Source organism: Artemia sp. Qi Xiang Cuo, chromosome 6, assembly GCF_049724085.1.
Source record: "Artemia sp. Qi Xiang Cuo chromosome 6, ASM4972408v1, whole genome shotgun sequence".
Classification (NCBI taxonomy): Eukaryota; Metazoa; Arthropoda; class Branchiopoda; order Anostraca; family Artemiidae; genus Artemia; species Artemia sp. Qi Xiang Cuo.
This window is the reverse complement of record NC_142799.1, coordinates 63,035,178-63,060,827: the sequence shown is the minus strand read 5'-3', so window position 1 is coordinate 63,060,827 and position 25,650 is coordinate 63,035,178. Positions and strand designations below refer to the sequence as shown.

The following is a 25,650-nucleotide window of genomic DNA, read 5'->3' as shown; positions in this document are numbered from 1 at the left end:
TGCGTAATGATTTTATTCTGCTTTGTTTATTCTACTCTAAATGCTTTGTTCCGGATGTTTTGTTCAAGGGGGGTTACACAAAAACCTCACAAAATGTATCAAAAACTTATTTATTTGCAGTTGTGTGGCTTTTTTTACGGGTATAATTTAACCATTGGGTGATCGGAGGGGGGGCTGAAAACCGGTAAATCCTTCAGTTTGGATACAGCCCTGAGTTGTTATTGTACAAAATATCCATTTTTTTATTTTGATTTCGCTTTGTAATCGCTTAAAATATACATTGCTTTCACATAAATTGCGAATGACATTCACGCTATAATTGGAGGGCAAGAGGGACCACTTCCCAGCTCAGATATCTAGTAATTTCTGTTCGATTTGAGTTTGAGTTGAATTTCAGCTTGATTTCTGGTACATTATAAGTTCATTATTGGTCTCATTTTTTATCAAGTCTAATTTCTGTTTCTTTTAAGTTTAACATCTGTCTCTTCTAAAGTATAATTGGGATACAACGGAGAGGACTTCCCATTTCATATATCTAGTAATTTCTGTTCGTCTTGAGTTTCAGTTGAATATCAGTTCTATTTTTGGTATATTTTAAGTTCATCATTGCTTTATATTTTTTATTAAATCTAATATATGTTCCTTTCAACTTTTAGTTCATTGTTCATTATTCATTATAATTTCTGGTAGTTTTCTTTTTATTTATTTTATTTATTTATTTATTGAAAAACCCGTCAAATCAACATACAACAAGACGGAGCACTTAAAAAAAAGAAGACACAAACTACAACAAACTGAACCAACAAAGAAAACGAATCACTGATTCACTGAATGAGCAGATGGGACCATTCGTGTAGATTCTGGCGTATTTTTCTATTATGCTTCGTTATTCGTCTAGCGACGGTGACGTCAGCGTCTGCGACTTTAAATTTTTTAATTACATTATAATTCCTACACCACGGAGGTAGACGAAGCAAATACTTCGCAAAACGAAAATACATATCTGATTATATTCTGGTCAGTTTTAATGAGAAGTTTCCAGAAGGGCGTGGCATATAAAATGTGAGGAAGAGTGATGGCGTTATAGAAGCTTGCTAGAAGCGGCCGGTTGAATTGGAGTTTGCACGATACAACTGAAGCGTAAGACGCTGAAATTCGTCGTTTAAGCTGTTCGAGGAGAAGTTTTCGTGTGTGACGGATAGACGAACCTATGGGTAAACCTAGATAAATGAGGTGATCCACTGGCTGGACAAAGCTAGAACCAAGGGCAATAGTAGGAACTCAAAAATCAGTTTTCCAATTGAATAGGACGATTTCCGATTTTGAAGAGTTGAGCTGAAGTCCAACTTTAAGATATTAGGCTTCAAGGATTTCAAAAATGTCAATTGTCCGCTGAAGGGTTCGGCTAAGATTCAGGATGTCGTCCACGTAACATACCAAAGACAAGTTAGTAGATGACAGAATCAGCGAAGATGGACATTGATCTTGTGCATCAAGGACACAATTATTGAAAAGGTCGGGAGAGGTGACTGCTCCTTGACGCGCTTCTTTCTTGACTGGAATTAGTTGGGTGCGCGGAATGGGGGTCAAATCCTTGTCAAGAGGTAGTTTCAGTCGGATCCGTAATCTAGAATACAGATTCCTGAGAGAACGAATGACTGCTAGATTCAACCCACGTTTGCCGGCCTTCAAAAACATCGCAGCATGGATTAGAGAGTCAAATGCACGTATAATGTCGTGTCCTGCCAAAGAACGGCACTCTCCAGAAGATTCGGCATCTATCAAGACATTAGCAACGACTGTTAAGGCATCAGCACATCCAGTTCCTCGCTTGAAGCCGAACTGATGCAGAGGAGTGTAGCATACTTTTCAAGTTCCTGTACAAACAGTAACTCGAAGAGCTTGCACAGTGACGTAGCTACAGTTATCGGACGGAATGCTTTACATTGAGTTTCAGATTTTCCCTTTTTAGAAATGGGAGTCAGATATCCGATACAGAAAGAGGCAGGAACAATCCCTTGCGCGAAAATCATCTGCATAAGCAGAGAGAGATGTGCCCCGAGAAGTTTACCTCCGTGTTTCAAGTGGATCGCGCTGACTTCGTCAATGCCCGATGAGCCTTTCCATTTGAGCCTACAGATGGCATCTTCAACATAGTGGGTTTTGACGATAAAATCTTCATCGGGATGAGAAGATAGATACTGATATAAGGCAGCCTCGTAATATTGTTCGATGGAGGGGTCAGGAGCTGAGAACTCCGATTCGTAATGGGCATACCACTCATCTTCAGGGATGTCGGCTGGGGATGGTGACGAAATTTTTTTGCAGAACAAGAGACAACTTGAAGATCATATTTCTATCTTGTTTGGCACGGGCAGTATAACGATTGACTAGATTTTTCCGATGCCTAGCCAGGGCCTTAGAAAGCTTTCGCTTCGTGAAAATCCGTAGGCTGTTCACAAGACCCATATTCGGACGTCCACACTCTTTCCATACTGAAAACCAAAATTTTGCTTGACTACATGAAATAACGAGATCGGGCTTTGACAACCCCCCGGGAATAAGTCTTTTTCGAATTCGTTGCAAAGGAACAGCTTTTTTTTCTGCGAAGCAGAGAGCATGGCAAATTTCTGCGCAATATATATCTAGACAAATCAAAACCTCTTTTTGAGGTAACTGGAGTGACTTCTGAAGGAGATGAAATGGGACGCTGATTTTATTCAGGACTGAATCTACCGACTCGATGAATAGGGCTTGATCAATTTTCGACCAGTTACGACGGTGTCGAGGTGCTGAAGGAGCAAGAGGTATGGTTTGGTGACCAGAAGATGGCATACCGACAGAGCAAGTTATGGAAAGATGATCGGACAACTGATAATCAAACACAACCTTTACTATATCCGCTCGCAAATCTGACGATACTACAACGTGGTCCAGGTTGGAAGTTCGCGAGGACGTTTGAACATACGTAAAATCGGACGATTTATCTAAAACACACAAGAAATCACTAAATAAGCCCTTAACTAGGGTTGTACGCGGTGAAGCTTGAGAATTCGGCTCGGACAGATTACAATTAAAGTCACCGGCTATAATACAAGGTAAACCTAAGTGCCGAATTTTGTCTATACATGAACCTGGTTTTTCACAAGATAGCGCAAATTTACGTTCAGACTGGCCATTATTGTAGTCTGAGGGAAGATACACACTAATACACACAGACCAATCCACTCTCACAGCTAGATAATAATCATTTGCTTCGAAAATACTAGAACGGAGAGCTGATTTCACAAACGTATTAAGTCCACCCGAGGGCCGGCCTCTATTGTTCAGCTGTCTAGCGGGTACACAATAAGTTTACATATCCTAAATCTCAAGCATGTTCACATCAAGTTTAGTAAAAAAAAATTTTCTTGGAGACAAATCACACTAAATTCAGAAAGAAGGCTCTTCAGAAATGGTAGTTTATTGATAAAAGAGCCGTTTATATTACACGATAAAATATTTAGTGATGAGGTTATTAGTTAGAGGGTTTAAGGTTTTAGGGCACTTCACACTATAGCAAGTATGACCCTGGTTTTTGCAACCAACGCAAAAGGCTGCCTTCTGACACGGGGTATCGGACGTAGATTTGTGATCGGTGGAGCCTCATTTAGAACTTAATGAACCATTCTTACAATATGCGGCTAGGTGACCGATTGCGTGGCAATTAAAGCAGTGCCTAGGCAAGAACACGAACTCTTCAACTTGGAGGCGTTTATATCCGATTTTCACTGAAACTTTGAGAAAGCTATCGTCTTCGTTTCGTGTCGGAAAGTAGACTGTAAATGTTCGAAACCTGCCACACTGAAGGGTTTTATTGCACTTGGGGATTAGTTGTTTAAGAGAATGTTCGTCTAGATCCTCCGGCAATCGCTTGATCGCAGCTAAAAAAGCAGGTTCCTTGTGGGAGATGTTGAGCAACGGGTTCGCACGTTTAGCTGCATCCACTATCTGGCTCGCGGTTTGTTTGGAACGAACCACGAGTTTCCACACGGTATTAGAGCGACTCTGCTCAAGAGATAGCTTCGTTCTTTACTTCTGGTAAGAAAAACTTGTTTTTATTTTATTTATTCTCTGTTCGCTTGTAATTCATTTTAAAAGAGAGAGATGAAGAAGTAAAATAAATGTCTTATGATTCTGTTCGAAGGCCCTAATTGAATGAGCAATTAATATTGAGCTTTCGCTGACGGTCCAAATGTAAAAAAAAAAATAATCGAAATCTGAATCTATGCAAAGACCAAGTTTCTGAAAGTGTTTTTTTTACTGCTTTTGCTTTTTTAGTAGTGGTAATAGCAGGAGCAGTAGTATCAGTAGTAGTATGCACATACTGCCTCTTCGCCAGTTGAACATCCCCTCATTGTGCCATGGAAGTTTCAGCTCGTTACGGCGAGCCGCTCCAAATATATTGCTTATACACCCCTTTTACAATCTGTATGCACATGGTACGTTTTGATTTAGTTCAACTTCCCCTCAATATTTCCTCAAATTCTCACTTCAATACCCTAAGCCTTAGTAGTGCTCACTATCGAAGGAGTAATTGTAGTTACAGTGGTGATATTAGTTTTAGTAGTTGGAGTAGTAGTAGCGGCAGCACTAGTAGCATCGTTCAAATATTACCTTTTTGGTCAATTGATGATCCCCCTTACCATTTCCTGAAAGTTCCAAGTTAATATACTTAGTCTTTCCTGAGTTATGGCCTTTTGACAAACCATATGCACATAACGTGTTTTGGTTTAATTCAACACTCTCCTCAATATTCTATGAAAGGTTCACTTGAATGCCCTTCGTCTTTTTGGACAGTAAAGGCCAAACATGCCGACCTTTCTCAATAGCAAATACTATACGTAAGCAAGGGGCGAATTGAATAATTTCGAACCCTTGCACCGAGGGCTGTGGGGGTGGATAGCCCAAAACATAGTTACTGGACTGTTCAACAATGCTAAAATCTCAAAATTTCAATTGGATGTGTTTGGGTAATTGATTGGCATAGGAGGAGTGGGAGTTGTTACCCTCTAACCAGTTTTGACTCTTAAAAAGCTGGCCCTCCTCAATACCCCACTCTTTACCTGAAAGTTCAACCTTTTGTTTCAATTCCTTAAGAACGATTCCTGAAACACAAGGGCCGTACAATTAAATCAGAACATTTTTAAAAGTCCTTAAAGAACTTAAGCGTGATTGTGAGCCAATATGCTATAATAAAAGGGAAGCTTCCAGTTTTACTTCAAAACTCTTAGAGGCCTTTTGTGAGGTGCTGTCTTCTCGTGATCTAGGGCAATACTGAAAACTATCGTCTATAGAATTGTTCCAATAAAGTGTACTCTTTACTCAAAATTTTAATTATTATATATTTATGTTTGTTATCAAACTCAGATAGCTTATTCTCAATGGAAAAATTTATGACAAATTCATCCACAGCATAAGCGGTTTTTCTATTTGACACTAGATCACTTAAAAAAAATGAATTAATCTATACGAGAGTCCTTACATTTCTGTGACAGAATCTTATGGATCATAAAACACATTTTTTTGACTCATCATATTTAAAAAGAGATTTTCCACTGGAGCTCGAAAACTTATTGGCAAAAGGGAAAAATCCGGTTTCATTTTAACTGTTTCCAGAAAATCTGCTTTCATTTTATCTGATTCTTGAGGGGGGAAACTGGATGATTTACTTATAGGTATATTTCGACAATATCCACTTTTACTTTTTTTTTGTTTTTTGTTTGCTCCTTTAAATTGTATAATCTTGAGATCGCTAATTGGAAAATGACGACTGCGATAAATAGTATTTTCAAGGGGAACACCGAGATAAGCGATTCGGTCAGACGAGCGGATCTTTGAATTTCCATGTATGACTTCACCAGAAATTGGGCCTTTCCAGTTAAAATGGCCAATGTCGGATTTTTCAGCGGTGAAATGAGGACCGGATTTTAAGTGTTCTGTTTGCACTTTTTGCAAGGTTTCAGAAATTGTGTCTAAAGTTCGGCTGAGGTAAAGAATGTCATGAGCGTATAGTCCGGGCGCCGAGTGAAGCTATCTTGCTTATTTCCGAAAGTACATGTTGTGTCATGTACAAATTTTCTGAGTGCATAGGTTTATAGAATCAATATCAGTGATTCTGATTTCCTCGTGTCCAGCTTTCCAGAGGGGCGGCATCATAGAAAAAAACATGCTAAGAAATATACGGTTTTTTCGAAGTTTTCAAAAGAATCGAAACATGGCCAATAACTTTGGGGCAAGGCAGCAATCCTACAGCAAGAAAAGTCGGGTATTTACACAAGAAATAAAAAAAAGATCTAAATTTAGACTTTTTTGATATTTTCCAAAGTAAAGCTTTGTTAAATACTTCTGACAGAAATTAATATTATGCCTATATTGATTCCAAATTGAATTCTAGTTCTAAAGATAAGTTTATCTCTTAGTTAGCTATTTCAATTGTACATGAATAGGAAAATTTTTAGGCTGGAATTAAAACTTAGTTTCAGTTTAGCTTTCAGCTCATTTGGGGTCTAGGCTAGTCAGGAACGCGGTATTTTTTCCACCTTTGAAAAGACAGAGGAGTATAGCCTAGGCTACTTTAATGTGAGGGTAGGCTAATTCAAACTGAATTGCTGCTAATTCAACCGAGACTACAATATTCATTCCTATTGAGCAAAATTCTGCTGTCTTTATGAAGATAGAAAAATACCTTGTTCCTTACTGGTTTAGGCCACAACTCCACGGCCTGTCCCTGAATCTCTTCTTTGGTGTAGCTGCAGATTAGCTGCCCATGATAACAATATCTTATTGTTACTAAAGCTTTATTCATAGAATCTAGAGTTAAAAATAAATAAAAAATATTTTTTACTAAAGCTTGATTTATGGAACCTAGAAGATGTACAGAATCCTGTTAATGACAATTTATTTTTTATTTTTGGGAGGAGTTTCTGCAAGTAATGGTTGTAATATTTGGATTCAGTATTGATTCTGAATCAAATGGGTATTTTTGTTCCTTAGTTATCTTGTTATGTTAGTATATTCTGAATTAACCAATAAATTGGTAAAGTTTTTCAAAAAGTATGGCAGTCCTGAGCTGGTCCTTCATGGAAGTTATCCAGTTACTGATTCAGGAAAGAAAAGAAATTTCATGAATTAGGTGTTTTTTTTTTTAAATAAAATATTGACAATTAAAAAACATAAGCAAGCATTAGCAAGGCTGACAAACTAGAGCAATTTTAGGTATTGTTTTTATTGCTTTATAGAGGACTATGTATGGTATATTATTGACAGGCATCTAATTACAGACAGTACAACTTCATTTTTTTATAACTCTAAAGGACCAGTGGCAGTATTTCTGCCTTTTGTGCAACCTCTTTACTGACTGGCTAAAAGGCCCTGAGGATAATGAAAGCTCCAATTTTACTATCTTTTGAAACTAAAACTTCTACCTTTCTTCTAGCCTATTTGCTGGGATTGCTTTCCAATTCAGAGGAAGGGTAGCTTTAACAATGCCATATCAACAAATTACTATATTGTAAGTTTTCTAAGAGAAGCATAATCACATCCAAGGGGATACCATATAAACATACAATGACAAGAATGTCACTTTTTTACTTTTCTCAAAGCTTCCATCAATCATTTGCTAAAATTTCCCATTAGAATTTAGTAAGGTTTTCCTTAAATTCTTTAAAGTTTAAATGATTAGCAAAACCTGGATCCTTTTGGTCAATTTTGACACCTTTTAGTCTCTTAAAAGGTATGGCAGTCCTGTTCTGGTCCTGCAAGAAAGTCATTTAGTTACTGATTCAAGAGGGAAAAGAGTTTCATGCGTTTGGTGACTTAGTTTAAAAAAAAAAAAAATCAAAAATTGAAAGAAAACAACCAATTATTAGCCCAGTCAACATGAAAAGTTGACAAACCATAACAATTTTTGGTACTGTTTTTATTGCTTCACAGAGTGCTGCGTCTGTGTATGGCATATTATTGAAAGGCATCTGATTACCGGCAGTAGGCATACAACTTCAATTTTGTAACTCTAAAGGGTCAGTGGCAGCATTTCTGCCTTTTCTGCAGCTATTTTGCTGAGTGGCTAAAAGGCCTTAAGGATAATCAAAACTCCAAATTTACTATCTATTGAAAGTAAAGCTTCTAGCTTTGTTCTAGCCTGTTTGCTAGGATTGCTTCCCTATTCAGAGGAATGGTAGCTTTAACATGTTATTATTCTAATCCACTATTTCAAAGAGTTGGCCTCTTTTAGCACAGTTGAAGGGCCAGAATTTTATCTGTACATGGCAGAAAAGCTGATACCAGTACATCTTATCATGAGAAACATGGAGTCAGTATTAGTAAATTCTATAGGATTGATCTACTACATTAGTAGTTCTGATACAGTGAGCTTTTTTCTATTTGAAAGGGAATAAAACATGAGTTGGTGCTGCAGAAAAATCTGTAATGACAGAGCTCATGGTAAATATTTATTCCATTGTTGAATGTAACATCTCAAATCTGCCAAAATACGAGGAGGACATTACCAAAATATGTCAAAAAATGGTGCTTGGATGTGTGGTAGAAAAACCAGTGAATCCCTGACATTGAACAATCTGCAAGTGCATTTCTTCCACCAAAAGAAAGACGTGAAGTGTTTGCCTCCAATGGAAAACTCCTTTAAATATCACATAAAATGTGCCCCTCTACAGTAGTCTGTCATTGTACAAGGCAATATTTTAAAGCTATTTGTGCATAATTCACCGGATTTTGGCTAAGCCTTTAGTGAGTCTGATGGAGTGGTTGTTCCTGTAATTACCACTTTGCTACAATAGGAGGCAAACTTACGATTTTTAGCTACTTTATGGTGGAAAATTTTGAAATCAGTCTCTAAAAATGTATTTTCTTACATTTGCCTCTTAGTAACAAATTTTAGCCAGCAAATAATCTTAAAAAGTAACATTATGCCATGAAGTAGCTAAGTTTTTTTAGTTTAGCCTCAGTCATTACCCTGAGAGGGTACAAAGGTCATAGGTATAAAGGTAAACTTCACAAATAATTTTTGTTTAATTTTAATTACACATATAAAAAGTTGAGCTCAAAGTAAGCTCAGAGATCCAGGACCCTGGTAGATTTGTGATCAGTATCTTTAGTGAGTCATGAAATATTATCATCATCTCACCTATTGTTATGCTTTGTTGGGTGGCATTTTTTTTTGTCTGCTAAAGTCAGTGATTAGATGAGTTCTATTTGCATCCAGTTATTTCTATTCTGGCATGCTTTGGCACTCTGATTGCCATATTGGCTTAGAAAAAATTAATCAAACATTAGCTTTGCTAATTTTTCATCAGTTAAAGCATAAAGTTAAGAATTTACTCCTATTACATCACCAAAAAGTTAAACATTTGAAATTTGAGGGTCATGCCAGTGCTGGCGGTCGCAGGTCCTGACAGATTCGTGATAAGCAGGGTCAAAATGACCAGAATCCGTTCGCCAATAAATTGTACTTTTTACAACATGGGGGGGGGGTCAAGATTTTTGCACTTAGCATCTGGACTAGTAAGTGACTAAGGAGATATTGAGGTCAGAAAGAACGCAAGACATCTAACACTGGTCTTGAACTTCGAGGACATGATTATTGAAATAACAAAGTGAGGAAATGCCACCTTGCCTGAGTTCTTCCTTAACTGGTACAATTCTATTCAGTGGTCTTGCCATTTCATCTTTCTTAGGAGGCATTTTCTACATGTCACGTGTACAAACCAAGTTCAATGTGAGTGCATCAGCCTGATTATACAACGCACCAAACTTGTGAATGTAACTCTCAAAAAGTGTATAATATATTCTTTGACAATGAGGCTATAAACTGTGACAATGCACACTGTAAGTCTGAAATCACTGATCTAGATTATATTTTATCCATTTAAGCATTGCTCCTGGCAAATTCGCTACAGATCTAGTGTCAAATTTGTATTTTACTCCCTGTGTGTCAACATAATAACATAATACTATTGTTAGAATTCACATTAAACTAGGCTAGCTTTGTATTCATATCAGTTGCCACAGCACAACGGTGATGGTACCCTTCTAAGAAATTAAGGATTGAACTTCAAGCAAAGCTGTGGCAATGAGAAGACAAAACCTGTGGCAATGATCGCAAGCTGTGGCAATGATAAGTGATTAAGAAATTCCTCAGCATCTTCCCTCGTTTTCATACTTTTCAAACAGTTCTGAACCGCAGTGGTTACTTTCCTTCGTATAGAAGGAAGTCTGAAAGTTCCCACTGGAGAAAAATCGTATTCAAGCAAATTAGTTTTTCCTGATTTGACATTTGTAGACAAAGATTCTGTGAAATGAATTTCTGTACGTGTTTTGTTCTTAATTGACACGAATTGAAAATCAACGGATATATCCAAACTATATTTAGTTATCCGTTCGTTCTGAAGTGTTTCAACGTATTTTTGAACTGTTTCAATGTTTTGTGTATTAAATCGATGTGCCACAAATTTAAATGACAACCACAGTCACTGACCACCACGGTCACCATTACCCCGGTAACTCTGGTCAAAGTTGTTTCCAACAGAATTTAAAATTGTACACATTTACTGCTAACTAAAAATCTTGTCACTTTGGTAGTTTTAACAATTTTGTTATTAAAGCATTGTATTACTATCATATTTTGTTTTATTTCATTAGCATTCACCAAACTTCACTTCTCGAGTGTGTTTTATATAATAGACAAGAACCGATAACATTTTTGGATGTAGTATACTCAAAGTCTAAATAAGCAAATATAGTGGAATTATAGGGGAAATAAAGGAAACTATATTAAAACATTAAGACTTTGAAATTGTTTGGGAGGACATGGAGCCAAAAGGCCTAGCGCACATACTTATTGTCCAAATTGTATTCAAGAATTCATCTCCCTAAACCATATGCGCAGACACTACAGTTAATCTTTCACGTAAAACAAGCACGACTGAAATTAAATCTCAATTAATCTGAAATTAAATTAATCTGAAATTAGTTTCTGATTGTTGAACCCACTTAATAAAGTTGCAGTTCAGTTAATTCTCAATTTATTTTTCCTATCGCCCTAAAATTGACAAATACATGTTAAACATGTATGAATTTAATAAGATAATTCGTTATATCGCAAATATAACGACGATTTTTGGATTTTGGCTTTGCAGATAAAAAACTGTTTGTATTGTTTATGAAAGTTTTGGCACTAGATTGTATACTTCTAAGTAAGTTAAAATCAGATTCTAAAACCAACCATTCTAACTTTGGCGGGAAATCACACATTTTTGCCAGGAAGTTAATTGAATTAAAACAACAGAAAGGCAGCATCTATAAGCATATGTCAATACGCAATAAGGCCTTCCCATCATCATATAAAGTTGCATATAGAGTTGCCAAGTGTAAAAGGTCCCGTACCATCACAGAGAAATTCAATCTCCCAGCTACTTTAGTTTTAGTGAACATTTTTGTCTAATAATACCCTCAATCGAAGGAATCAGTAAATTGGGGGAGGATCTAAATGTGCAAGTAACAGAAATATTAAAAGGAAATGAATTTGGATTGCAATTCGATGAGGCCATAGACAACAATAAGGATACACACTTGATTTTTTAGGTACGACTATTCAGTTTTAATCCAATTATTCACAGAGATGTACTAATCTTAATTCGATAATCTTAAGACTAATCTTAAGATAAGGCCCAATCTTAATTGGCGTAACAGCGGTTATAAGGTTTCTATGTCTTAGGAAGAGGCCCCACCCTCAAGGCCACATCCAAGGGGGGGGTTATTATTTACGCATGTTCCCAAGAATTATAACATTGCACGTAGCATGAACTTACAGGGTTAATCTTTAGTAACTTCAAGCTTATTTTTTGCATCCCCCCCAATACTTTTTTTTATCCTCGTATGTTTCTCGTTTTTATAAAGAACATATAATAATAATAATAATTTATTTTTACCCTCTTTACAAACATTAAAACTGCTAAAAGTAGTAAATAAAGGAAAAAAAGAAACAACAAAACAAAAAATAAAAGATAAGCAATAAGCAACACCAAAAATAAAACAGCAACTAGGGAACTAAAATTTGAAAAAAACCTGCTGAGTACCTTCTTAAACACGAATACCTACTTAAAGGCTATAAATTAATTAAAGTTTGAATGCCATTAATAAGAGTCAAAGTGACTGGATTGAAGTAAGCCTCAGATGTTCAAAAATACATCTTTTTGGTATTTATTAGGTATTATTACCTATATAACGTTATGGCATCGTGCGAAATTTGTGCTAAAAACCATGGCTCACTCTTTACAGGATTTTAGAGTTATGCCAAGAAAACATTAATGCACGAAGTTCAGCAATCAGGTTGGATTTTGTTCCAATTTCTTAAGAACGAGCAAATAATTATAATATAAAACTCTAGCATACTAGGGGGAGGCCGCTTCTCGAGGAGGCAACCACCAAACGACGAACAATTTTAAAGGGGGTTTAAAAATAAAACTTCTAATTCCTTGCCAATGGCAATAGTGTTTGAGCAACAGTTCTTAAGGAACTGAGACAGAATATTGAACTACAGCGTTAGAAGTTGTACTTAGAACGGAGCAGCCTGCTTTGTATATCGTAAAGCTACTGGTCATTTTATGTTTTAAGTGTTAAAGATAACCTAATTGTTACATTTTCAAATTATAACAGACACGATTTACGAAGATCGAGGTAATTATATCAAAAAGAAGTTACGAGTATTTTTTGCAATGACTTCATAATTTCATTCAAAATAAGTTCTGACGTCATTAAAAACTATCCTTATTTCGAGCTTAATGTTCCTATTTTTCTTAATACAAAAAAGGAAAAAGAAACCCATAACCAAGATGATAAGGAATTATAGGTTATGAAGTAGGGTAAGATTATAAGAGTTTATAAGGATTGTGTGTGTGTGTGTGTGGGGGGGGGGGGGGTTGACATACCAAAAAACAGATTTAATGGCCTTTTCAAATGTGCTGACTAAATTTTTTTTTTATAAATTTTGACTGGACGTGTTTGGCGAATTAATGGGCGAGAGAGGGTGGCTGGTTGCCGTCCAATCACTTTTGACTCTTAAAAAGGGCACTAGAGCTTTCAATATATAATCCAATCAATTTCAATTTTCTAGAAATTGCTTATACGCCCTTTTGACAACCTGTATGCACATACTAATTTCTGATGTAATTCAATTCCCCCCCCCCCAGTATTTCCTCAAATTTTCTCTGTAATATAATCAGCCTTGGTAGTAATCGCTACTGAAGCGGTAATTGTAGTAGTAGTAGCGGCGTGCAAATATTGTCTTTTGTTCAATTGATCTTACTCTCTAAGCATTCCTTGAAAGTTCCAACTTAATACGCTTATCAATATCGGAGATATGCCCTTCCGACAATCTGCATGCACACAGGGTCTTTTGATTTAATTCAAATTTCCCTCCAATATTTTCTCAAATTTTCACCTTCATGCCCTTAGTCTTAACAGCATTATTATAATAGTAGTAGCGGTAGTAGCACGAATAGTAGTAGCAATAGCAGTATGTGCATTTTTCCTTTAGGCCAGTTGAACATCCCCTCATTATACCTTGGAAGTTTCAGCTCGTTACGGTAAACCATTTCAAAGATATTACTGATACGCCCCTATGACAATGCACATGGTACGTTTTGATTTAGTTCAAATTTCCCTTCAACTTTTCCTCAAATTTTCACTTCTATATCCTCAGCCTTGGTAGTACTCCAGTGCACAAAAGCAGTAATTGTACTAGTAGCAGTAGCAGCATCGCGCAGATATTGCCTTTTTGGTGAATTGATCATCCCCCTTACCGTTTTCTGAAAATTAATACACTCAGTCATTCTCGAGTTGCGCCCTTTTGACAACCCATATGTATATAACGTGTTTTTATTTAGTTCATCAATACCCTCAATATTCTCTGAAAGGTTCACCAGAATACTCTTCATCTTTTTGGACACTTAAGGTCAAACAAGCCGACCTTCCTCAATAGAAAATACTATTTGTAAACAAGGGGCGAATTGCATAGCTTATGGCCCTTGCCCCGAGCGCCATGGGGGGGGGATAGCCCAAAACACATAGTTACTGAACTTCTCAACTCAGATTATCTCAATATTTCGATTGGTTGTGTTTGGGGAATTGATTGGCGTGAGAGGGAGGGTGGTTGCCCTCCATTTACTTTTGACTCTTAAAAAGGGAACTAATGAAATTTCAATTTCCAATCAAACGAGCCCCCCAGCAAAGTCCATTCGACCGACCCCTTAGTTAGAAGATGGCTGTGTATTTTCGTTGGCAATATTTTCAGCGATGAAGTATGCCACCAGGCATGTGCGCTATTTTGTGACATTTATTTATGTAAGTGCAGTAAATAAAAGTATTCTACTCTATCCTCCATACAAACCTTCCAATATTCTGATTTGTTAACCCCTGGGGCATAGTTATTTGACTTTCGATTTTGAACAAAATGGCTATCTCAAAATTTTATTCGGATGCATTTGAGGAAAAACAGGCGGGAGGAGAGCTGGCTACCATCTGATTGCTTTTTACTCTTAAAATGGTCACTAGAACTTTCAGTATCCAATCGAATGAGCCCCCTCCAAAGTTTACGACTACAATTTCCATAAAAACTTTATATATTAAAAATGGGCAACTAGCACAACTTATAGGCCTCGTCCTGAGGGCGGGGGGGGGGGGGTGAATTATCAAACCTTGAATCATAGTTATTTGACCTTCAGACTGTTTTGAACAAAATGGCAATTTTAAAATTTTGATCGGAAGCATTTTAGGAAAAAGTGCGACGAGGGGAGGGGCTGTTTACCCCATGATCACTTTTGACTCAAAAAAGGGAACTAGACCTTTCGATTTCAATTCGAATGAGCATCCTCCGAAGTTTATATGACCACCCCTTCCATCAAAACCTTATATATTAACAATGAGCAACATACATAACTTACAGCCCTTGCCATGGGGACAGTGGGGGGGGGGTAGGGTTTTCCAACTCAGGAGACATAGCTATTTGGCTTTTGGACTATCATGAACCAAATGGCTATCTCAAAATTTTGATCAGATGCATTTGTGAAAAATAGGGCATGGGGGGGGGGGGGCTATTTGCACTCTGATCGCTTTTGAAAATTAAAAAGGACACTAGAACTTTTTATTTCAAATCGAGGGAACTTCCTCCGCAGTCTATACGACCACCCATTCCATAACAACCTTATATGCCCCCGGGGTATAACTTACAGCGCTGGGCTTAAGGGGATTGTGTTAAACCTAGAGACATTGTTATATGATCTTTGGACTATTTTGAACAAAATGGCTATCTTCAAATTTTGGTCGAACTTATTTGGGGGAAAGAAGGCGTGGGGGGGAGGTAGCTACCATCCAATCTCTTTTAACTCTTAGAAGGTAACTAGAAATTTTAGTTTCCAATCCAATGAGCCTCCTCTAAAGCTTATCCGACCACCCCTTCCGTAAAAACTTTATACCCCCGGGGCATAGCTTACAACCCTTGCCCTTAGACTCTTGAGGGTTGTGTCAAACCTGAAGACCTTGCTAGATGATCTTTAGATTATTTTGAACAAAATCGCTATATCCAAATTTCGATAGGATGAATTTATCAGCATTGCTGATACGCTTGTATCAGCAATCTGTATGCATATATTATGTTTTGATTTAGTTCAAATTTCTCCTCAACGTTTCCTCAGTTGTTCGTTTCAATAACCTCAGCCTTTTTGGTACTCGCTACAGAAGCAGTAGTTTCAGTGGTTGTAGTAGTAGTAGTAGTGCTAACAGTAGTGGTAGTGATGGTTGTTGTAGTAGTAGTAGTAGCAGCGTGCAAATATTGCCTTTTTGGTCAATTAATCATCTCCCTTATCATTTCCCGAAAGATCCAAATTAATATACTCAGTCATTCCTGAGTTGCGCCCTTTTGACAGCCCGTATGCACACACCGCGTTTTGATTTAGTTCAACACTTCCCCGAACATTCTCTAAAAGGCTCACCTGACTGCCCTTAGTCTGTTTGGAAAATAAAGGTCAATCATGCCCACCTTTCTCAATGACGTATACTATATTTAAATGATGGACACGTTGCCTAACTTACAGCCCTTGCCCTGAGGGATGTAGGGGGGATGACATCCCCAAAGACATAATTAATGGACCTTTCAACTATACTGAAAAAATAACTGTATCAAATTTTTTCCAAAATTTCTCAATTTTTTTGGGAAATAATTGGCGTGGGGGACCGGTTGCCCTCCAATCACTTTTGACTCTTGAAAACGGCACTATAACTTTCAATTCGAATAAAAACCTTACGTACCCCCGACATTTTTATATGTTCCTTGGACTATTTTGCACAAAATGGCTATCACAATTTCGATCAGATGCGAACGGGGAAAAGAGGGCGCATGAGAGAAGGGGGGTTTTTGCCCTCCTATGATTTATGACTCTTAAAAGGGAACTAGAACTTTCAATTTCCAATCAAATGAGCCTCTTCTAAAGTTTACACGACCATGCACTTGGGGCATAATTTACGTCCCTAGTCCCCAGTTTCTGGGGGCCTGTGTCAAGTCCGAAGGCCTTGTTATATGATTTTGGACTATTTTGAACAAAACGGCTATCTCAAATTTCTATCGGATGCATGTCGAGAAAAGAGGACGTGGGGGGGGGGGGCTAGTTACACTCCGATCACTTTGATCCTTTTATTCAAAACAGTCCAAATATCATATAACAAGGCTTTTGAAAGTTGATACAAACCACCAGAGCTGAGGACGAGGGTTTTAAGTTTTGCCGTTGGGGCATTAAAGGTTCTTATGGAAGGGATAGTTGTATAAACTTTAGAGGTGACTCATTTGGTTTAAATTTGGAAGTTACAGTTCGCTTTTAAGAGTCAACAATGATGGAGGTCAAGTGGGGCACTAGAACTTCAGATTTCTAGTCGAATCAACCCCCTCCGAGGTTTATACGGCCACCACTTCCATAGAAACTTTACAAGTTAATAATGAACAACTAGTATTGCCCATTAACTTATAGCCCTTGCCCTGAAGGCTCTGGGCAAGGGGTGGGCATCACTAAAGACATAATTACTGACCTTTTCAAGTATCAAAAAGCCTATCTCAAAATTTTGATTGGATGTGTTTGGAAAAATGATGGGCCTGGGGGGGGGGGGCTGGGTGCCCTCCAATCACTTTTGCCTCTTAAAGAAAGAACTTCCAATTTTTAGTCCAATGAGCTCCTTTCGAAGTTTCTAGGACAACTCCTTCTATACAAAGTGCCTTAGTGAGAAAAAATATAATAAATTGTGCCCAGAATCGGAAAAACTGACAGCGTTTCTATTTTTAAATCTAACAAAGTGTCAATGTTTTTATCTGCCATCGGAAAAAAATTCATTCATTTTTGGCAATTGAACTGATGGCCAATAACGTTTTTGGATGCGTCCAATGGCAAATTCCAAAGCTAAACTGTTGTTGTCCAAAGCGTAAGTCTAAAGCTGTACTTCAGGACTTTATCTCCTTGTCCTTAGACTAACTTGACTTGCTTACAAAGCGATTTTGCTTTGGAATTCAAAGGCCTAAATCGAAGGGGTCAGGGATTGAAAAATAAACTAAAACACCTTGTTAGGCCTAGCTCCCTCAAGCTCAGACCCAGGTCCGCAGCTATGCAAAAACGCAACTATTGTTCAATCTTCCACTGAGAAGTCCAATGGCTTAGAGACGAAAAGGAAAGGATTGGGCAAAATCTCGGAGCCAGCCTGTACCCTTGAACAATGATGATCAAGTCAGTAATCTTGTTCACATGATCTGACATTTTAAATTTTTACTTCTCAAACGGCCAATTCCTTCAAAACCGACGAGCAACTAGAGCTTTTGTCTAGAACAAAATAGCCAATCGCTTCGAAAAAACCTGTTTTTTTTTTATCGCCGAATAGTTGATTTTCGACGAATAATCGGTTCATCTAAACGCAATATAAGGGTTGAAAATTTCCAAATTTAACATTAAAAGGTGTTTTTTTCTTTCTTCAATGGTATGTGATTAAGACGGCTCTCGAACACAAAGGGGGATGAGATCCAGTTATACACTACCCTAATATGACCCTGCGATTGTATGGTCTAACTAATAGTTTAAAATTTTGACTAATAGTTTAAAAAAACACTTTGAGAAGAAGGTACTCTCGCAGTGATTTTCCATAACACACATGTAATACGTTAAATCAGTTCCATTTACGTTGTCGCAAGTGTTTAAGTCGAGAAAAGCTGGAAAGTTCACACAAAAAGTGTGAACTTTTCATGGTAGTTGCATGGTAGTGCATGGTAGTTCACACTACCATGCACTACCATAGCACTACCATTAATTAGCAAACTCGATACAATTTTTTAATGCTGTGATTTTTCGCTTTGTACCCCTATAAGAATACTTTCTAATCAGTAAATTTTTCAATGAAACTCTTGGAAATTTTCTATGAAATTTTTCATATTTTGTCAATAAACCCTTAAAGACCTTCTCCCTCTCTTCTCTGAATTGAATTTAAATTATATATTCTGAATTGAATTTGACCTGAATTGAATTTCAATTATTATATATTCTTCTCCGGATTTAAATTATATTTTTATGGTTATGGTATGAATTTTGAGTAGCCAAATGGGTATTAAAAAATAGTAGTTTATTGGTGGGTTTTTTTAAAGGAGGATTATAATGGAGTGTCCAAAGATATTGTAAGGGCACAACATTCTACTCCTCTTAGGTTTGATAAGGGTTTTAAAGAAGGATTAGGAGGATGGAGAATAATGTACAGTCGATTGAGAACAAGGTTTCAAGATAAATATTTGTGTATGCCTTATTAAAGTAACTTCACGGTAGAAGGGGTGCCCTATGGCAGAAGGGCACCCTGCAAAACCAGGAATGGTATTTTTGTGATTTGGTAATTTATAGTAGTATATCTTGTTTTCATCAATTATCCTTGGCTACCCAAAATACAAAATAAATAAAAATAAAATAAAAGATGTTTTTAAATTAGTGTAGGTGACATTAAAGGTTGAAATTTTAATTGAAAAGGATTATTATGTCACCGAGAGGAGAGGAGGTTGAAATTTCTTTAGGTAACCACATATTTATGCTTATGACAGTAATATAGAATCAAACGTTTAGCAAAAATGTGCAGTAATGTGCAGTAAAGGACTTCCATATGCGGAAATTTTAATTGAAAAGGATTATTATGTCACCAAGAGGAGACGAGGTTGAAATTTCTTTAGGTAACCACATATTTATGCTTATGACAGTAATATAGAATCAAACGTTTAGCAAAAATGTGCAGTAATGTGCAGTAAAGGACTTCCATATGCGGAAATTTTAATTGAAAAGGATTATTATGTCACCAAGAGGAGACGAGGTTGAAATTTCTTTAGGTAACCACATATTTATGCTTATGACAGTAATATAGAATCAAACGTTTAGCAAAAATGTGCAGTAATGTGCAGTAAAGGACTTCCATATGCGGAAATTTTAATTGAAAAGGATTATTATGTCACCAAGAGGAGACGAGGTGGTATTTAATAATAAAAAAAACAACTTGTCTCTCTCTCTCTGAGCCTTGGACTTTGGCTTGTGAATCCACAAGTGAAAACGCCTTGTAAGTGAGTCAAGTCAGTCTAAGAAACCAGCAGATGAAGTCCTCAAGAACAGCTTTAGCCTTGGCTTTGTAATTTGGTATTGGCGCAAGAGCCTGAGTGAATATATATGAAAACGCTTTATAAGCTAGTCTGTCACTCGCAAGGTGGGGGGGGAGGGTTTTAGACGAATGCTAAAACCTCACTAATGACCATCAGTTCAGTGGCAGAAATCAATGAAGTTTTGTCTAATGATTGATAAAACAATGACACTTTGTCAGATGACAAATAAAACCGACGTCGTTTTTTTGGATGATAATAAAAAGAAATGACCATTTTAAAAATAAATTATTATTATTAATGACAAAAGTAAACAAAGGCAATTTTTCCAATGACAAGAAAAAACAGTGACAGAACATCTGATGACAAGAAAAACAATGACAGTTTGTTTGATGGAAGAAAAAACAGGATGACACCAAGACCTATGAAGGTCTTGGTAATGACAACAAAATCTATGGCAAAAAAATGACGACCAAGTTATTTTATGGCAAAGTGTTGTAGGGCCTTTATCAACAGGTGTAACTATCCTGCGGCTTGAGCATAGTTAGAAATCTGTCTTTAGCAGAGAAAATGTTTTAGTAGTGAATGGCCAACCAAATCGACACAATTAGATTTAATTGATCTATGGTTTCATTACGAGAAAAAAAATAATAAAAAAAATAGAAAAAATAAAAGGTATATAACAGAAGAGGGTTTAACTTACTTTGGTTATTCCCGAGTATCTTGTGTTGTAATTGACTATAGGAAGACTCGGCTTTACAAGTGAGTGGTAGAAAACTTTCAATTCTTCGTCAACTACAGCAACACGTGCAAGCCCATTAACATCTAAAATAATGAAAATAATAAGTCCCACAAAAATTAACATTAGAAATCACAAAACGCAAGATTATACACCAAACTATGCAGAGAATTTTTTTTCAGTCCTGAATACTTAATCATGTTTTTATAGACAGATTCGACTGTCTATTCTAAATAGGACTTTAAAACCCTCGATCCTTAAGCGCAGAAGAAGAAGCAAAAATAGTGAGGTTTTTCAACCAGGTGATTAATGCATTAAAATAAAAACTAACAACAAACCTCCTTTCTAAAACGTTTGCGGGGCTTGTTTCAGTGAATTGACCTCATATTAGCTATCACCCAACCATAAATACAAGACTATAGTCATAAACCATGGTGAGAATGTTTTTTTTACAAATTCTCAAATTAAAACCTATCAATGACCCTTCTCTTGAAAATGGCTTTCAATGATTGTTTTAGCGAATTAAACATAGTATTGGAAACCAAAAATCCCAAATACAAGGCTATAATCAGAACTAATGCATGGAAAAAAATGTAAATAGTTTTTTTAGAGACAAATTTGACTGTCTATTTTAAAATTGGCTTACAAATTCTCCATCCTTAAGCACACACAAAAACGCAAAAAAATTGAGTTATTTTTTCAATCAGATGGTTGGTCCAATAGAACTAGCAATAAAAAGTCTTTCTAATTTTTTTCAACCACAAAATAGAAGATTTTAATCAAAACCATTTTAAATAACACAAATTTTGGGGCCCTCCAACTAAATATTTAAAATACTAATGAAATATTTTATATTAAATTTTAATTTTTACATTAATAAATATTATTCAATATCTGTATATTAAACATTTATTTTTTGCTCCTTTAAAATATTAAAATATTCTAAATATTTTTTAGCCCTATATTCTAAATATTTTTTAGCCCTTTAACATATTCTATTTTAAAATATTTTTCACACCATTCTGACTGTTCTCTAAGATCAATAAAAAAAACTAATTATTTTTAAATACACAAGACGAAGAAACAAAAAAAAAAAACTAGAATATTTTTACACCATTCTGACTGTTCTCTAAGATCAATAAAAAAAACTAATTATTTTTAAGTACACAAGACGAAAAAAAAAAAAAAAAAAAAAAAAAAAAAAAAAAAAAAAAAAAACTGCCTTTATTCCGGATATTCGTTAGGGATGTTGGCCAAGTTGACTTGTGTATGGTCCAATGGTATTTCATTTTTTTATGAATTTATTCTATTTAACGATTAATGTAGAATTCTGAAGTAAAATGTAATAAATAAACTTACTTCCAACACATGTGACCCATTCACAATCCACACTGTACATAGGAGAATTGGGTGTTACGGGAGCATACAAGTCCTTAGTCATTTTATATTCAGCATATTTTTGAATCCCTGGCAACGGGTAACGCTCACCAACCAAAAGTTCTGCACTTAATAGTAGTTTTAATCGGCTAAATTTATCTTTCACTGGGGGTCTCTCAGGGACTTTTTCATGGGATATAGGGAATGAAGCCAAACTTTCTGCATCTATTCCATTTGTCACTTCTTCGGTTTGAACTATTCTTTCCTCAACCTTCACTGCACATTCAGTACCATCTACTTTTATATTCAGTTCTTCTTTTTCAGAGATAGCACTCACTGACATTATTTTTTCGTTATTTGGTTCTTCTTTTGAATCAGGTAATACTTGATAAATTACACCTTTCTTCAATGCATTGGTAAACGACTTGTGACCTACAATTAAAACATAGAAACATGACAGCCTATACCCGGAAAGATTTTTTCTACCAGAAAAGATAAATTCTGTTTCTCCTAATAAAAAAAGACAGAGAGAGGGCATTTCGGGTCTTACCAAAGTAATATGCTAACTCGAGGACGTAATTATATGTACATGTCACCAGCTTTTGGCTTATGGCTAGCCTAAATCTAAAACTTCAGCGAATCTAAAATTGAGCTGGTGGTAAAAAAATTTCACTCTGTGGGTAGTGCAATTTTAAAAGCGACCACATTCACCAATGTAATATGATAATATCAAAGCACAATTATTTTTAGTTATTAAAATGTTCCCAAATAAGTTACTTCAATAAACCCTGTGCATGTAAGTACATACACATTGTACAATAATATATCACATCATAGTAAAATTCATCCCAGCTTTCTTAGCCAAGTGGTTAGCCACTCAACTTAATATCCAATGTCCTTAATGTTGGGGTTCGAATGCTGGTGTGGCAGATAATGAGGTTTGGAGGAGGATCAGAGGCATGACCCTATAAGCTCAGCCAGGGTCGATCCAGCTTTAAATGGATATCTGAAGCAATCTGAGAAAGGTAAACAAGATGAGTGTGCGCATGCATAGGATGACTGGCTCTTAAACCCCCATAAACACTTACTGAACACTTCATGCCTTAAGTGCCATGAAAGGGAGTTCAGCACCGCTGGTTAAAACTATGAAAACAAGTGCCGTTTCTTTTTTTAAGTAAAGAGTAAACAGCTGCTAGTGACCAACGAAAAATATTATAGTAGGAATTTTTTGAGGAATCATTAAACATATACAAAGACCTACCGTAAAACTTACTCAAATATATAAAAAAGCAGCCTAGTAAAAATTTGACTAAATTCTTTGACTGCTTTATTTTTTTTTTTTTTCACTTGGATGCATTAGTTAAAAAATTATTTAAAACAATTAGTAGAAAAAAAGTACAGAATGAAAGATTGTCAGGTGGCCTGTTTTTCAGAGCAATTGGCAAGGGTTCCTAAGGTTCCTCTGTTGCTGTACGTTGCTTCGAGGGAGTATACCTGCTGCACAGATGCAAGCTCGCCAGCTTCACAGTGGCAGTCTAACTGCTCCTTTATTGCAATAATGTTTCATTTATTTCTTATCTATTTAAGTACTAAATCTTTGACAAAAATAAACTTGACAGATAAAAGGATAATATCAAAGCTTCTAAAAGGCTAAAATATCGGCAACGGTCGTAGTATAAGTACAAAATTAACCATTACCTTTTTTGTTAGCGCAACCGCAGTACCGCACTAAGCCCGTACACAAGACATTTTTTCGGGAAATACCACATATTTTTGGAGGAGGATGTATATTTGGCAAAATCCTCTAAAACGGTGTGTTTTACACTGGAAACATGGGCGCATCTTTAAAATTAATGCTTATGGACTAATTAAAGAACAAATTAAAACACAAAATAAAACCATCCTAGAAATATTTATATAAAGCTTAGAAGACAAAATAAAGTACATGCTAAGCATTAGTGCGGTCAAAAGAACTAGTGAAAACTAATTTTTCATATATTGTGAGAAAACCGCTTTCTAGTTGACATTCCACTTTTTAAACTGTGTGTTTTATGGAAGGGGGTTGCATTATTTGCAATGAAATATTAGAATCTTATGATCCATACCGAAAAGTATGAGGTACTGATGAAGAGGGAAACTCAAACTAGTCTCCGAGAGAAAAAAAAATACATAAAAACAACTCCATCTAACTCCAGTTAAAATAATAATTTTATAAAGTTTTTTAATTTATCAAGTTCTTTTTGATTTTTTTTTTTTTTATTGAGCCAAAACCAGGGAGGGGCTAAAAGCTCCCCTCCTTTATAATACTTGAGCCACACTAGTTATTTTTAGGCCAAAGATTATTTTTTTCTACCAAGACTTTGAAAATATATTACTTACGATTTTTTATCCTTTCCATATGGCCTTTCGTCAACGAAACATAGCTCAGGTCTTCTGCAAGCGACAAATCATCAGATGCGGGAGTAGCCATCTCAACACCGTGTGTAAAAATATCCTTTGAAGATTTGAAACACTCTAAATTATTTTCATAATCCTCCACGGTTAGTCCTTCAAAAACCAAACACACAACATGGCTAAGGTGGTTCCATTTTTGCAGCGTACACCACCTAAGGAATTTTTTTGTTAATGCACTGAATCAAAAATCCCAGTATATGAACATATACTAAGGTGGTTCCTTAATTTGATGCAAGGATGATCTCATAGGATTTTTTTTTTTTTTAATTGTTGCAGTGATTTAATATTGCAGAAGATATGGATGTAAATTTGTTTTTTTTTTATTCTGAAAAATCTAAATTTATAATAATTTAAATAAACTAACTAAATTATATTACAAACTAACTAATTATTTGCAAGTTTGTAAACTAAATTAAGAACTTATAAACTAAATTATTTATAAACTTGGTAAAATAATTATTAAATTTAATTTAAAAGGAAGTATTTTCTAAGATATTTTTTTTTTTTTGGGGGGGGGGGTAAAAATAAGGTCCCAAATTGGACGAGCCGTGCATTCACAAACCCCCCCCCCACCCCCTTCCCCCGCGGTAAAGATCGAATTCTGTGTTGTACAATAGAAGATTGTCCAACAATTCTTGCGAGTCATGTTCAGCTAAAGAGCCTGAACCTCGTCTAAACCGTAAAAAAATTCAAAGATTTAATCCGTGAGCAACTTTTATTCTGAAAACAAGTTCTCATGATATTTTCGTAACTGCTTGTCATTCTGCCTGGAATACTTCACCTCAGTACCTCAGAGTTTTTTATTGTTTAACAAAAATAGAGTTGTGAGAAAAAGTCAAACTTTAGCGTAAAGAGCGAGGCGTTGAGGAGGGGACAGCCCCTTTCATACACGGAATAATTTCTGTTCGTTTTAAGTTTTAATGTCGCTCCTTACTTTCAGTTTAAAAAACTTGTTATATTTTATTTAATTTCTGATCGTTTTTTAGTTAATGCAGCTTTTATTTTGCCTTACCGTCATTGAATAAGTAAACAAAATTTGCATAAAAATTTTACTTTTCTTTTGCTAAATGGCTGTCTCTAAATTTGGTTCTGACGTAATTTACAAATTAACTTACGTAACGAACTTCTATATTCGTATATTTTCTTCTGGCAAAAAATACAAAGTTGCAGATTTTTGCAGATATGAGCTTGAAACCTATGTAATAGGGTTTTCTGATACACTGAATCTGACGGTGCGATTTTCATTAAGATTCAGCGTATCTGAAAACCCTACTGTAGATATTTCAAGCTCCTATTTTTCTGAAACGACTTCTCTGTTTTAAACCCATCGTCAAGTACGTAAATACTTAATCGTGGTAATACTTGGCCTACATTT

General features: G+C 35.9%; 1 protein-coding gene across 1 annotated transcript in view; it reads right to left on the bottom strand.

The window, feature by feature from the left end:
- Window positions 1–10,097: 10,097 nt before the first annotated feature.
- Window positions 10,098–25,650, bottom strand: part of LOC148951490 (uncharacterized) — a 73,704-nt gene continuing 58,151 nt past the window's right edge. Inside the window, exons 7-10 of the mRNA XM_089091126.1 lie at window positions 24,201–24,427; window positions 21,804–22,253; window positions 20,409–20,530; window positions 10,098–10,379 (exon numbers count right to left, since the gene is read on the bottom strand). Of these exons, the coding sequence (XP_088947252.1) occupies window positions 10,098–10,379; window positions 20,409–20,530; window positions 21,804–22,253; window positions 24,201–24,427 (1,081 nt within the window). The remainder of the gene's footprint in view (window positions 10,380–20,408; window positions 20,531–21,803; window positions 22,254–24,200; window positions 24,428–25,650) is intronic.